General features: G+C 33.0%; 1 protein-coding gene across 1 annotated transcript; it reads left to right on the top strand.

The window, feature by feature from the left end:
* Window positions 1-575: 575 nt before the first annotated feature.
* LOC121971230 (cactin-like) lies at window positions 576-8,769 on the top strand. The gene is made up of 13 exons (XM_042522389.1): window positions 576-924; window positions 1,007-1,098; window positions 2,057-2,153; window positions 2,836-2,907; window positions 3,021-3,083; window positions 3,183-3,323; window positions 3,563-3,658; window positions 4,558-4,842; window positions 6,031-6,166; window positions 6,250-6,386; window positions 7,077-7,256; window positions 7,494-7,760; window positions 8,457-8,769. The coding sequence occupies exons 1-13, from the start codon at window positions 724-726 to the stop codon at window positions 8,574-8,576; spliced, it is 1,887 nt and encodes a 628-aa protein (XP_042378323.1). The 5' UTR covers window positions 576-723; the 3' UTR covers window positions 8,577-8,769.
* The last annotated feature ends 6,725 nt before the right edge of the window (window positions 8,770-15,494 follow it).

Genomic DNA, 15,494 nt, shown 5'->3' with positions numbered 1-15,494 from the left:
ATATTTATGTTATGTTTGTATGAGTGAGAGAAGGTAAGTGAAGTAAAAGCATTCATGATGTATTAATGGGATATTATAATACTCTTTTGGTAAAAGGAGTATTCAAAGTGTTGAACGCATTTAAACAAATGTGGGAGGGCCAGCCAGGACATCCATGTGTATTTTTTTTTTAAAAAATGTTATTTATTAAAAACTTAAATAGTTTTAAAAATAGTAAAACGATTGAAATAATAAAATTTTAATATTATTTTTTAAAAATACTAAAATTATTTTTTTTAAAAAATAAGATTATTACAAAAGGTTCTAACATATATGTTACTTTATGTGACAGGAAAAGAAGAGAAGGAATTTTAAATATATAAAATTATAAAAATAATTTTATTTTTTAAAATAAATTTACATGTGAAAAAAATAGGTATAACCTATTTTATTTTATTTTATTTTATTTTACATCCCAAATCGATTCATGAGCAGACATTACCCCGTCTGGAATCTTGTGGGACCGGGATTAATGGGCCGCTAGGGTGGCGATTCCAATTTAATTTTTTTTTTTCGCCAATGAGCGGACATTACCTTCTCGCCCTTTTCCCCTCAACTCACTCCATCCCAAACAAGTTCAAAATTCCTTTTCCGCTTGCTTACCCTCCCAAAAGAGCGTTACCTAAAAGAGGAAGTCGAGTATATCCGATCGTTTCAAAGACCGGCGTAAGGGCAGTAGGTATCATGGAGGAGGAGACCATGGAGCGGCGGAAGAGATCAACAGACGATTCTCGGAGATATTCCCGACGCCGCAACCACGAGAGGAGTAAGAGGACTAAGCGAAGAGACGGATGTCGTTTCTCCGAGCCGGAAGATTCGAGGGTTACGAGGGATATCACAGAGAAAGAGATCGTGGACTACATGGTGAAGAAGGTGCAAAAGAAGGTATTTGTCTTTATTTCTTTTGAATACGTTTATTACGGTTTGTGAGAGCTCTCAAGTGGGGGCAAACTGTGCTTCTTTTTAGGCTCTGAAGGTTGCGAAGAAACTCAAAGCAAACAAGGTGACTGGATATTCTAACGATTCAAATCCTTTTGGAGACCATAATCTGACTGAGAAGTAATGTTTCTTTTTTGTTTTTAAGTTGTTTTTTTTTCTAAATAAATTATGTTTAGATGTTTTATTTATTCGTATGTTCATTTTTAATCTTTGGTTGTTTCTTTCCTTTTGATTTACTCAATCCCAAGAAAAAAATCTTGATCCTTGGTTTGCATGATTGTAAGTGTGATCGTGAATTAAAGATATAGAAGAATAGTTGTGATTTGCAATCAATCATACCATTAATCATCTGAATTTATCAAATAGAAGGACATAATTGTATAGTTGAGACGTTTTTTTTTTATGTGGAGTATATTTTTATACCATCCATTACTTGAAATAGTTTGTAATGATTAGTAAGAAAATGTGTTAGGTAGGAGGGGGAAAATGTAACAGACATAGAGTGGTCAGGTTGAGAATCCTTGTTGTTGTTAAGAATGTAGAACTAAAATTTAGATTGGACAAGTTGCAAAATCAAAAGAAAACAAAATGAATAAGAGAGAAGATGATAGGAAAAATTGATAGGGAAAAGTCGAAAAGGCACATTTCTTTGCTTTGTTTAAAAGATGTCTGTAGAGGGTGGCTTTGGTATTTGAGTTCCCTTATTAGCTCCTTTCCTCCAAATTAGGTTTAGTTGGAGAAAGCAAAGGTAGACAAACACGAAGTGGAAATAAATTTTAGGGTTAGCATAACATACTCAATTACTGACAATTAGACTGCTTAGTAAAAGCTACTCTACGACAAGGCTGCTGAAGCTTTCATTGTATATATTTTCTCTACACACCAAGGCACGTAGAAAATCAGACATGAATAATTAGATATGACATTTTTTGTCTTTATCTTATGCATTCATTTCCATTCTACAGAAAATATGTTTTCTTTCTAGTTAGACATTCATCATTGAGTTACATGTTAGTTCCTGTGGAAACATCATATCACTGTTTTGTACTTATTACTCTATTCATTTACATATTGGTAGGTTTGTATGGATGAAAAAGATAGAATCTGATATTACACGAGGTGTACTTCTTGATACATCAGTGAATGCTGAAAAGAGTAGACAAAGAGAAAGAATGGTAATTATAGTTGATAATGATACAATTTGTAATAGTCAATTCTTTTATGTTATATATTTTGTTTTGCTTGGATTGATCAAGGAAGACTGGCTTTAGTAACTAATTAAGTATATTTACCTAGTCCTTATTCCTTGCATGGATAGATACTCATGAGTGTACAACTTAAAAACTCATAGTGGCATTTAAGGTTTGCTCCACCTGTCACTAACTAAGATGGTCGCATTAAGTGCAGAGTTGCTTCTTGTTAGAGAATATGCACTTTAATTCCGTCTGTGTATGTGATAATATAATGCCACTACATATTAGTCAACTTCTTAGACGTTGGTCTCTTTATATTTGCTGAATTTGTAGTTTGAGCATGATTTTGCATTTTCTCTCGAGATATGCTGTACTTAAGGGAAATGAATGGTGATTATTGTTCATGAATAAAGATAAAGCTTTCTAATCTGCTAAAAGAAAACTGCATTCCATTGCATAATGCTAAGTAGATTTTCCTGGATTCTTCTCTTTTGAGTAATTCAGTTTATTATTCTATGTTCTCTTTTTGACCAAAAAAAAAGAGATTGACATTATACAGGAGATAGAATTCTCTAATTTACTTCTTTTTATTTGCTACAGATCCAAAGTTTATCTGAAAGTAGGGGTATTTATTGCTGCATGCTAATATAATCTACTGATGTAGGCTGAGATTGAAAATATCAAGAAAAGAAGGGAAGAAAGGGCAATTGAGAAAGCACAACATGAGGAAGAAATGGTTTGGCCAAATTCTCAATTTTCTATGAATACACTTATCTGAATCTTTGTAAATGCTTTCCTTATGATAGTTTAGTTAAATCTTCTCATACTTTCTTTGGTAAAATGCCACAGACAATGTTGGCAAGAGAGAGAGCCTGGGCTGAGTTTATAGATTGGGAGAAGAAAGAAGAAGAGGTGATTATATTTTCAATTTGCCACATTTTTTCTACTCGTGATTTTCTAGTCTTTCATGATATTCTTATCATCTTCTATTAATTTTGTTCTACTGTGCAGTTTCACTTTCATCAAAGCAAAGTTAGATCCAAGATTAGATTGCAAGAAGGACGTGCAAAACCCATTGACATACTTACCAAGACCCTTAATGGTTTAGAAGAATTTGACTTTGATCTAAATGAACCATACATTGTATTTAAGGTATTTAATTCTCAGTTCTCAATACCTTTTGATAAAGCTCTAACTTAAAATTTGCTAATGCCTATTAGGTTTCTTGAGTACTCTTTGTAATATCGAAGTCTATGTTACTCCATGAATAACTTTGAGAATTGTAGATTTCCATAACAGTTACCTTGTGATGTGATTTTATTATTATTATTATTATTATTATTATTATTTTTGAGTAAATTATTCATAGATGCTAAACGTTGAAACTGCAGGGGCTTACTGTGAAGGATTTGGAAGAACTTTGTAATGACATTAAACTGCATCTAGATTTGGATACAGCAACACCAATTCATATCAGATATTGGGAGGTGAAGTCTTTGGCTTTAGATCTTTCTTAGTGCTCACAATTTGAATTTCTATACATTCTATTGTACCGCCTTCTCTCTCTTTCTCTGATATGAGAAGAATGTTTATTCTCAATTTATCCTTTTAAAATTTGTCATTTACATAATCATATTTGTTATTGGCACTAATGGCTTAACATTTTTAATTTAGCTGATTTCGAAGGAAAATATTATTCACATGAATTTGGATGAATGAAAAATGAGGGATGTCTAATGCAATGCAAATATCTTCTAATAAACTTGCACACGATCAATTTATGTTATAAAAAAGGAATTATGTTTTCTGAACAACTTTAAGATTTCAGATTATATAGGTGGTCAATCTCCATCCAAAAATAATTAGCAAAAGAGTGGGTTCAAAAGGTAAAAGATACCTGCATTCCTAAAATTTTCTATTTGGTTGATGTGTCTCAGTTTGGGCTTCTGATCATTAGATCAGATTAATGAAAACAAAGCTTGGGATTTCATATTCATTTGAAAGTTGATGAAATTGAACCTTTTCTGACTATGGTTAATTAATAACTTTGATTCTTTTATTTATCTCGACTGATAGGTTATTACTATATTTCACAATTGATTGAACTCTTTCTGTTACTCAAATGGTAATATTATAATTGGGCTTTGGAAATTTCAACACTAATTTGTGTAATAACTTCTTATCGTTTTTTATCTATCCATATTTCATAATTTGATTGAACTCTCTGTTACTCAAAGGATAATATTCTAATTAGGCTACTGACAGTTCTAATCTGATTTATGAACTATGGTCACATAACTTTGATATTTTTTCTTACCTCTATGAATTCTTTTCCTTTTCCCCCCTTGATGTAGTTGATATCTTGTATGCTCCTGATGTTGCACAGGCGTTGATAATAGTTTGTAACTGGGAACTTGCAGAAGCTCAGAAAAGAGATGCAATTGATCGAGCTAGAGTACGTGGTGAGCAAGCACCTCCTGAAATTCTTGCAGAAGAAAGGGGTTTGCACTCGAGCATTGAAGCTGATGTGATGAATATGTTGGAAGGGAAAAGGTCTAAGGAGTTGGAGTTTATGCAGCAAAGAATTGAGTCACTAATGTGCTCAGGCACTGCCAAGGTTGTCGAGTATTGGGAGGCTATTCTCGAACGCCTGCAAATATACAAGGCGAAGGTATGCTACCAATCTTGACAGCAAGAGTGAGATTAGACTCATTTACTTCTGTTAAAGCTTTGTACTAGTGCTAGTATCTAGTCTCTAGTACAATAATTGCATGTTTTAAATAATTGGAATCATCCACAATGACCTCTGTCGTTCTGCTAGAGTTGAATCAACTTCATAATCAGATGTTAGTCTTCATGCCTCTTCTATATTCCTTCATATTGGTCTTTTAATGTACCTATCCTGAATCTATGCCCTCTGCTAGTTTTGCTATTGGAGTTAAATTGAAATCATTGCTATTTGCTATTGGAATAAACCATAGTAAGAGTGCCTGTACCTTGAGTTGTAACATTAGTGTTGTGTGAACTTGAATTAGAAATGGAATGAAATGACTCTCTTGTTTACTTGGAAGTAAACAAAAAAAGAGAAAGTAATTTATTTCCTTAAGTTTCCTCTATTTTTATTTCCACTCAGACTAGGCAGAAATAGATTGAAATGGAGTTTAGACATCTCATAAATACAAATGTGTATTCTCCCTTTTCAATTTTGTCTAGCTAAACAAATAAATGAAATAAAGTGAAAATAAGATAGTATTCTTTTCTTTTCTCTTCAACTTAAACTCTTTCGTTACATTCTGTTTCCTCTTCTCTCTGTAAAGATCAGGTATAGATAATGTGCTTCCCATCTTGTAAGCTGTGGTTATTGGACCCCTTCAGTGGACACTTCAAGTTGATCTATGTGCCCATGTTGGACTTGAACACTGTCACTCCCATGCCAACACTTCAAGTGGACACTTGCACATCTATTGGTTATGTGCAAAAATTACCCATTCTCTAAGAAACTGAGCTTATAGTTATATCTTCCAACAATCAGTTCAGAGTTAGCCTTATTTTTTCTCAAGTAGGGATAGGAATCCTTGAATAGAAAAGGATAATTGAGGACCCATATCAGATGCGCCCTTATCTCATTACTTATCCTTTTCATTTCAATGGTAAAGAATGTGCCCCAAAGACATATTTAAATAAAACATGTGTCTTCCATTATGCATCTGGTTATATTGTTCAAAATTAAAATTTTAGGATTTATGAAATCTATGCCTACACTGTGCATTTTAAAGTGTTTCTCTCAATCTATTGGTTTTATGAAGATGAACTTAGCTCTTTTAATTTATGGGTATTATTGCTCAAACACTATATGTAGGCTACTCTTAGAGAAATCCATGGCTTACTTCTACAAATGCATCTTCAATGTTCGGAGCATCCTCCAGAGCTCAAGAACCGGTTAAAAGAACATGAAGATGCAAAAGCAGAAGAGGAAGAGTTGCAGGATCTGGAGGGTATATAACTTCGAAATTTAGTCGTCTTAGTTATCTGAAATTGCCTGAGTGCTATACTTATGCTGTAAGTTTTTTTCCCCTAGATTCCAAGCATTATTCTCCTGAGCATGTAATTGAGGAAGCTGATGAACCTGAAGAAGCAGGTTCATTCTCACCTCAACTCTTTCAAGGTGATGAAGACAATAAAGCAATTGATCCCGAGGAAGACTGGATTAAACTGGTAATGTTCCTCTCCTACTGTTGGGCAACTTCTATTGTACATGTCATTGAACAAGCCTAGAATTCATCTCTTGACTTTTTGTTCTTGTTCTTGATATTCCAAGTTGAATCCCATGTTGGGTTTTTACTGTATGTGTTATGGAACAACCCTAGAATTTATCTTGACTTTTTGTTTTTATTCATGATATTCCATGTTGAGTTGGGCACTCCCAGGGAGAGTAGAAGGTTTGGTTACTGCATTTGCAGTAATTAGCAGGTGATAGTTTTGACTACTACATATTTTTGGCTCAAATTTGTGAAAGGTAAGTCTAGAAAGTACATATTAAAATTGTCATTTTCAGTCTTATAATATGCTATTAATATGGATATGGCAATTTGTTTCTCTTCTGGTGGTCGCTGATTTTGAATCATGTTGACTAATCCTGCCCAAAGTTTCCTCCAACTCTTTCTTTTCGATTAGTTGGTGTTTGGTACGGCTGATTTGGAAGGACGAACTGCCCATATCATCCATTCAACTGTGTCATCAGTGATGGATAAGCTTATAGCTTTTGCGAAATCTGACAACCAACTTGTTTGATCTTCTCCTTATTGCATCACTTTCTGAATTGGGAGACTTTTCATAGCATGCTTAACATCACTTTCTGAATCGGGAGACTTTTCATAGCATGCTTAATTAGCTCATCTCTTGCAGGGGCGGAAACGCAAGGCTGTAGAAATAGAGCAGCAAATGAGGACTTGGGAAGCAATGACTGCAAAGAAGGTGAGCACACCCGAAGAGAATATGGAACTCGAAGCCATGAGAGTGATGGGAGCTATGGATGAAGGGGATGCAGTTTTTGGCGCCAACTCTGAAGTAACTCTGGATTCATTGGTAGTATTTTACTCTCTTTTCTTCATATCAAAACATGTTCTTTGTGCTGTGACTCTTATTTCATCAGTTACCAATTTATATGAAATCCATTTTGTTTTAGAAGCCTCATATATGGATCATTTTGAAGAACATTGTGTGTTGATTGAAAAAAAGAGATACCTAACAAGTGAAAGTTTTAAAGGAATGCATATTGAAGAACACTTATTTTTCTTTTCTATTGGGCTTTCATTTTTTCAGGTATATTGGTGGCATGATAAATACCGTCCGCGAAAGCCGAAGTATACCAATTTGGTTCACGCCGGATACAAATGGAACAAATACAATCAAACTCATTATGATCACGACAATCCTCCCCCTGCGATTGTCCAGGGATACAAGTTCAAGATATTTTACACTAATCTTGTTGATAAGTCGAGAGCACCAGTGTATACTGTTGAGAAGGATGGCGACAGTGATGAGACTTGCATTATCAGATTTCATGCTGGGCCACCCTACGAGGACATTGTGAGTTGCAATTTATCTTAAGTTTCTAATAATATGTTAATTAAAATAGCAAATGCTGACATTCAGCCCTTGCTAATGAAGAATTTCAAATTTTTATCCTATTCTAAAATATTCAATCAAAGCCTCTTTCCACCTATTGTATTCAGATGTCCTTTTGTAGTCTTCATGTCATGTTGCCAACTAACTTGCTAAAGGGTATTTTCTGCCAAAATTGTCATAATTAACCGATACACCCTGACATATGGGTTAATTTTAATACAAAATGTTATCATTATACATTTGATTCACTCTTTGTGAATGAGATTAAGACTTTGAAAGTTGGCCATTTTTTTGCATCTATGGCACTTTTTCCTCATCTTTTAATTTATTAGTGTCACCTAGAATCAAATTTTGCCAAGTTTATTATGATTATAGCTTTTCCTCATCTTTGAATTTATTAAAACCACTTGCAATCAATTTTTGTCAAGTTTAGTATGAATTTCTTTTATAAGCTATTGGGCAAAACATTTTGATGGTCAAAAAGAATTTATTAGCACTGTGGGTGAGGCAGTTGCCTTAACCATTTCAAATAAGGTTATCTGAACTTGGAAAATTTTAATTAGAAAGATTCAAGCTAGGTATCTGTCCTAGTTATAATTTAATACTTGTATGGTTGCCTAATATGCTTGTATTGTTTGTTTGTATAAAATTTGACAGGCTTTTCGCATTGTAAACAAAGAATGGGAATATTCCCATGATAAGGGCTTCAAGTGTACCTTCGAGCATGGGACTTTACATTTGTTCTTCAATTTCAAACAGTATGGATACCGACGGTAGGAGGAGCTTGGGACATATTCATTTGAACTTGATAAAAGAGTCTTTTATTGGCAAACGATGACTCAAAGAAGTCTTTTGTAATTGTCTACATTTAACCAAGAAGTACATCTACCTCTGCTGTGCTAAATTGTGCGAGCAAGACTCGCTTGTTAGTTTTTTTATATGTTTATTTCATTTGGGCTGTGCTGCTAAATTATATTTGTGACTTTGCTATCTATCTGATTTTCAACAGTCAAAATCCTAAAACATTTTCAATATTTAAACTTTTAATCCAACAGCATCCAAACATAACAATTATAACAAACTAAAAAGAAGTTAAAAATTATGAGAATATTCCCATTCTTAGTTAAAAATTATGAGAATATTCCCATTCTTACATAGACTTTCTACTCAACTAACTCTAGATGTCCATGGCCATACAGAATCTTTGATGACCAGTTCCAAATGCCAAGTTCCAACTCAATAAGAAAATGATATTTCAATGTCTACGTTCTTGATGTGATTGATCTCTTTAGATATTGACCCTATTAATTAAAACTGTTCATCAATCTGTTGGATCTTATTTATTTATTTATTTATTCAGAGTGAACATCATATTTTTATTTCAACAATTTACCAAAGAACGTACGTAAAAATTTAAATTTATCAAAAAGCGTACACTATTTTGGTATTTACCAAAGAGCGCACTTTTTTAAATGTATTTCCTATTTTACTCTCCTGATAATTTGCCTTTTTCTACTATTCTTTTCTTCACTATATTTCTCTCTCTTCTCTCTTTTCTCTGTCGGCAGAAAATAAGAATAACATTAGTCAATTTTTAACCACATTTTAATACATTTGAAGAAGTCAAAATAAATAATGGACATCATATTTGGTCTCCTTACAATTTTAGAAATCCACAGGAACTAAAATGGGTGCAATCGGAGCTTTCTAGGTCGATCAGTGAGTTTCGATCAAAACCCACTGATGGACCTAGAGAGCTCCGATTGCATTCATTTCAGTTTCTATGGATTTCTAAAATTGCAAGGAGTTCAAATATGTTGTACATTATTTATTTTAGCTTTTTATAGATGTTAACAAGTAAAATCAAAGAATCGGCATAAAAGCCCACGTTGGGCCTGATATGGAATGTTGGGCCTGATATGATTCCATATCAGGCCCAACATGGGCCAGATATCATTCCATATCAGGCCCACGTTGGGCCTGATTTGAGTCCATATCAGGCCCAATGTGGGTTTTTTGCCGATTCTTTAATTTTACTTGTTAACATCTATAAAAAGTCAAAATAAATAATGGACACCATATTTGAACTCCTTGCAATTTTAAAAATCCATAGAAACTGAAATGGGTGCAATCGGAGCTCTCTAGGTCCATCATGTAGAAAGCTCCGATTGCACCCATTTCAGTTTCTATGAATTTCTAAAATTGCAAGGAGTTAAAATATGATGTCCATTATTATTTTTAGCACTCCTAGTGGTAGACCAGAGGTTTTGAAAACCCTAAATCTCTCTTTATTCCTTGTTTTTATTTTTTTGTTGTTACTAGGCCTGATATCTCCCATATCAGGCCCACATTGGGCCTGATATGGGGAGATATCAGGCCCACATTGGGCTTGATATGAAGAGATATCAGGCCCAACGTGGGCATGATATCTCTTCATATCAGGCCTAAACAAAAAAAAGGAAAAAAAGAAAGAAAGAGAGATTTAGGGTTTTTCAAAATCTCTGGTCCACCACTAGGAATGCCAAAAATAATAATGGCCACCATATTTTGACTCCTTGCAATTTAGAAATCCACAGGAACTGAAATAAGTACAATCGGAGCTTTCTAGGTCGATCAGTGAGTTTCGGTCAAAACTCACTGATTGACCTAGAGAGCTCCGATTGCACCCATTTCAGTTTCTATGGATTTCTAAAATTGTAAGGAGTTCAAATATGATGTACATTATTTATCTTGGCTTTTTATAGATGTTAACAAGCAAAATTAAAGAATCAGCAAAAAAGCCCACATTGGGCCTGATATGGACTCAAATCAGGCCCAACGTGAGTCTGATATGGAATGATATCAGGCCCAACGTCGACTTTTATGCCGATTCTTTGATTTTACTTGTTAACATCTATAAAAAGTTAAAATAAATAATGTACAACATATTTGAACTCCTTGCAATTTTAGAAATACATAGAAACTGAAATGAGTGTAATCGGAGCTTTCTAGGTCCATCAGTGGGTTTTGATTAAAAATTGACTAATGTTATTTCTATCTTCTGCCGACAGAGAAGAGAGAGAAGAGAGAGAAATATAGTGAAAAAAAAAAGAGAAACAGTAAAAAAAGTCAAATTATCAGTAGGGTAAAATAGGAAATATATTTAAAAAAATACACTCTTTGATAAATACCAAAGTAATGTATGTCTTTTAGTAAATTTAAATTTCTATGTGCACCCTTTAATAATTTGTCGTTTTTATTTCTTAAAAAATGTATGATGCTTTGGGCGGCCTTCGATATAATTAGTATCAGCTATGGCGTGAGAACAAAACAATATATAATTGACCATGAGAGGGAGGCCTGGGTTGTTAAGATAAAAATAATAATAATAATAATTTACTCGATTGTTACTCATTTATAATGACATGTTATTGTAAATATAGTCTCATTACGATGAGATCATTTAACAACAAATAGAGTATTGTAATATAAAAACACGACATGAACATTATTGATTATTCTATATACAGTAATAATTGTCATGCGCCCAGAGGCGTAGCTATATACCTCCTGAAATTCAAGAAAAATATTAATACAGCGGGAAAAAAATTTTAAAAAAATGTATAGTCATAAACTTTGAAATTTTCTCGTCTTTTTAGCAAAAAAATTTAATTAAAACCCTTTCAACCTAACCCATTTTCCTCTTCTCCCAAGTCAATTTTTTTCTTTATCCGTTTTTCTTCTTCCTCCTCTAATCTCGAACTTTTATTTTCCTCTTTTCATTTTTTTTTTCTTCCTATAATATCTTTCATATTCTTTTTTTCTAACTCTAATTTTACCCACAAAATCTTTAACGACATGTCGCTTCCGTTATAGCCCAAGTCGCTATCACCGGACACCGATTGCTACCATCGTCACTGTCATTTGTTGTATGGTCGTTGTCTTCACTTGGCCAACGTCGTTGCTTCGCCGATGCTCCATAAAAAAAACATCTTTTAGGTGAAATTTACTTGATTTCTTTCGCTTAGCCGATACCGTTGTTTGCTGCTAGCATCATTGTCATCGTCGCGGACTCCGTCGCTTTGCCCCTCCTGAGTAAAAATCCTAGCTACGCCACTACATGCGCCTGATCTCGACCGAACCCTTCAACTGGAATTGAAGCCTGATATTTCCTCAGCGCTAGTATGTCGTCAACAACAACAACAACAACAACAAAGTTTCGTCATACCACAAGCATTAACGGTCAATTGCGAAAATACAAATAAATAAATAAATAAAAATTCATGCTGAAAGTATATACTTAAATCGACAATTCCTCATGATGATAGTGTTAAATGAAAATACGATGTTTGTTTTATATTCTCTTTTCTTTTAATAAACGAATTAGTGGCTAATAACAATAAAATTAAAGAATCTCCGAAGACTCCTTCAATTTACAATCCACTATTTTATCTAACGGCGGATTCAATTTATATATATACCTAGAAGTTTTTATCCATCCACCTTAATATTCTCCAGCTTCCTTATTGTCATCTTTTCAAATTTCTCTTTGCATTTTTGGTCGCGGACATAATTAAACACTCAATCAACATATTTGAGTTTCTAGATATGAGATTGAGTTATAAATCTAAAGGTCAAGTCAAAACTAAATCATGTAGAAATAGCAGGCTAGCTACTAAAGCAATATGCAAAATATGAACATGCTCTATCCTCAAAAATTGTAGCAGCCAGCATTATTGAGAACAATTAAGAAAATACCTCTCTAAATTCACAGGAGGAGCTGGAGCTGGAGGAGGAGCTGGAACTGGTTCAGTAGCATTTGGCGTCCAGATCTCTACGCCATTGTCTATACCGCAACTAGCAATAGCAGCAGCATAAGGATGATATGCAATACGGTTGACAACAAATTTATCTCCTTTCAACACGCGCTAAAGCATGCCGTCCCTTTTCCTCCAAATAAAAATTTGGCTGCGGTTTGAACTGCTGCTAACGTACTCACAAGTCACAATTTGGAACACTAGTGATTTCCCACAGAACTACGCCCAAATCGTCGCCTCCGGAGATGAGCATATCACCGTATATATATATATATATATATCTGCATTGAATCTCACAGTGTACACGATATCTGTATGTTTGTCTAATTTTTTGTGAATGCTAAAACGCAGAATAGGATCCTGTCACCAGAAGTTAATCAGAAAAGTATCTAGTAAATGCATGCATGCAGTTCACTCACGCATAATAAACTAGAGAAATATTTAATTAAATAGGTAATTAATTAATTACCTCCGAGGCACCGTAGCGGCTGGCGAATGCTCTCGGGATTAACTGGCCCGTTTCACAGCGCTGTACTCGACGATGCAGTTGCCTCTCGCGCTCTGCATCTTGGATCACCTTTCGAGCTAGTTCCAATCAACAATCGACGAGATCAGTTCAAACTCCTTAATTTTCAATCAAACAGTGGTGGCCCTTTTATAATATGGAGAAAATTTAAATTAAAAAAAGGGAAAATATTACATTTCAACTATAAAGAGAAACCGAGTTTGAACATTTTATTTAGAAAGTTTCTATCGAGATATTTGCTCTAATTCTAATTAGGGATGAACATTTGATTAATTCGATTAATAAATTAATCGAATTAACCGAAAATCAATTTAATGTTGACTAATCGAATCAAATCAAAATTTTATTAAAATTGAATGAATCGAGTTAGTTATTTCAGTTAACACCGAATTAACTAAATTTATTTAAAATAATAATAAAAAGAATTTATAAAAAATTAATATTAAATTAATTGAATTAACTGATTTAACCGAATGCTTATCCCTGAATTTCTAATTTAACTTTATGGTTGTCTAATATGCTTATATTATTATTTTTTTTTATAAAAGTTAGACAGACTATTCACATGGTAAACATAGAATGAGAATATATATTTTCACCAGAAAGAATAGCTTCAAGTCTATACCTTCATGGATAAGACTTTATATTTATTCTTCAATTTCAAACGGCACCGATACCAACTATAGTAGGGGTTGGAACTTATTCATTTAATTAAAACTTAATAGAAGAGTCTTTTATTACCTATAAAACATATATAATTATTAATATTAATATTAATATCATACATGTATAAAAGAATTCATATAATTAATTAATTAATTGTCCCCTGGTTAAATTTATTTATTTGAATGTATATATGTTTTAAAATTTCTATTTAAGTTTTCAAAAAGAAAATGTAGATCCGCTACAACGGCCCGGTCGGCCCCTCTAATGTTAGCCCTACGGATATGGAAGGAGGTACATGCAGATATACAGACATTAGGCGCATAGTGGGGTAAACCCTAGGTCGTCAGTTCTTGCGAATCGACCCCTGTCCATTACGTAAGAAATGTTATGCGCCCACTGTCTGTGTTACGCCCTGTGGACTCTATTTAAGTTTTCAAAGACTAACTATAAGATGGAGCTAAATTGCTAAATTTCCTAAGCAAACATGCTTTTTTTGCGCTCCTCCTAACTCCAAATTATTTTATACTTTAGGTTATATATATAAATTTTTTATCCTGCATACTTCTGAGCGATCTCATAAGTTTGGATGTTCGGATGTTCGTTCTGGTGTCTCAATTTTCAAAAGTGAATAGAGACATTGGATGGACATCCAGACGTACGGATCTGTATGATTATCCATGAATATATAAGTTAAGGATGTACACGATATCATCTATATATTAGGGTCAAAATTTTAAATAATGCTAAAGCGATCGAAGGCAATAAAGCCAATTTTTGTGTTAGTATTGTCCATATAAATAAAAAGTTAAATGAATATTAGTTGAGCGTAAATATTAATAGTAAATTATAAAAGACACCGAAATGAAAATGTAAATTATAAAATAATAATAACGAAATTATAGAGGTTATTTAAAAAAAAATTGAAATATGAGATTAAAATAATAATACTCAAATAATTAAAATATGAGAGTAAGATAATAATCCTAATGAGTATTTTTGGACGAAAAAATAACACGTGATATATAAGGCTTAACTTATGCTCTATCCAATTTAAGGATTAAGAATTAATTAATATAGCATAATTTTTAACCCGTCTTACTTTTTATGTCATGATTTTAACCATGAAAAATAAAATTTTTTAACAACGATTATATATATATATATATATATATATATATATATATATATATATATATATATATATATATATATATATATATATATATTATTATTATTATTATTATTATTATTAAAAATCTTCTTCTTTACTAATTAATTCAAAGATTTATTAGTAATTCCACAAGCGAAACAATCAGTGATATAGAGTTCGAAGCTCAGTTATGGCATATTATTATGAATTTTTCTCATCATTAATTTTCTATGATTGTTTTATATAAAAAAATATAATTCTCTTTAGTCCCATATCTTAGAATTGACAATACTATGATTAAAAAAACTTCTATAAAATTACACTCTATGAGCTCGGAATAAAATTTAAGGCTCCAAAACAACAGAGAGTCATGTGTAATAAGCTTGATGTTGTTGATATTTATTGATCTGTTGGAAATTGGAGCAGACGGAACTCTCAAAATGATGTAATTGAAATGCAGACCAAATCACCATGAGCCAGAGGGGGAGTGTGATGAGCTGTCTTCTATGTTGATCCAGTCGTCAGAAGATCTCTGATCAACGCTACCTACAGGAATG

Source organism: Zingiber officinale, chromosome 4A, assembly GCF_018446385.1.
Source record: "Zingiber officinale cultivar Zhangliang chromosome 4A, Zo_v1.1, whole genome shotgun sequence".
In the NCBI taxonomy this organism is placed as follows: Eukaryota; Viridiplantae; Streptophyta; class Magnoliopsida; order Zingiberales; family Zingiberaceae; genus Zingiber; species Zingiber officinale.
The sequence above is the reverse complement of the archived record's forward strand: the minus strand, read 5'-3'. Positions and strand labels throughout refer to the sequence as shown.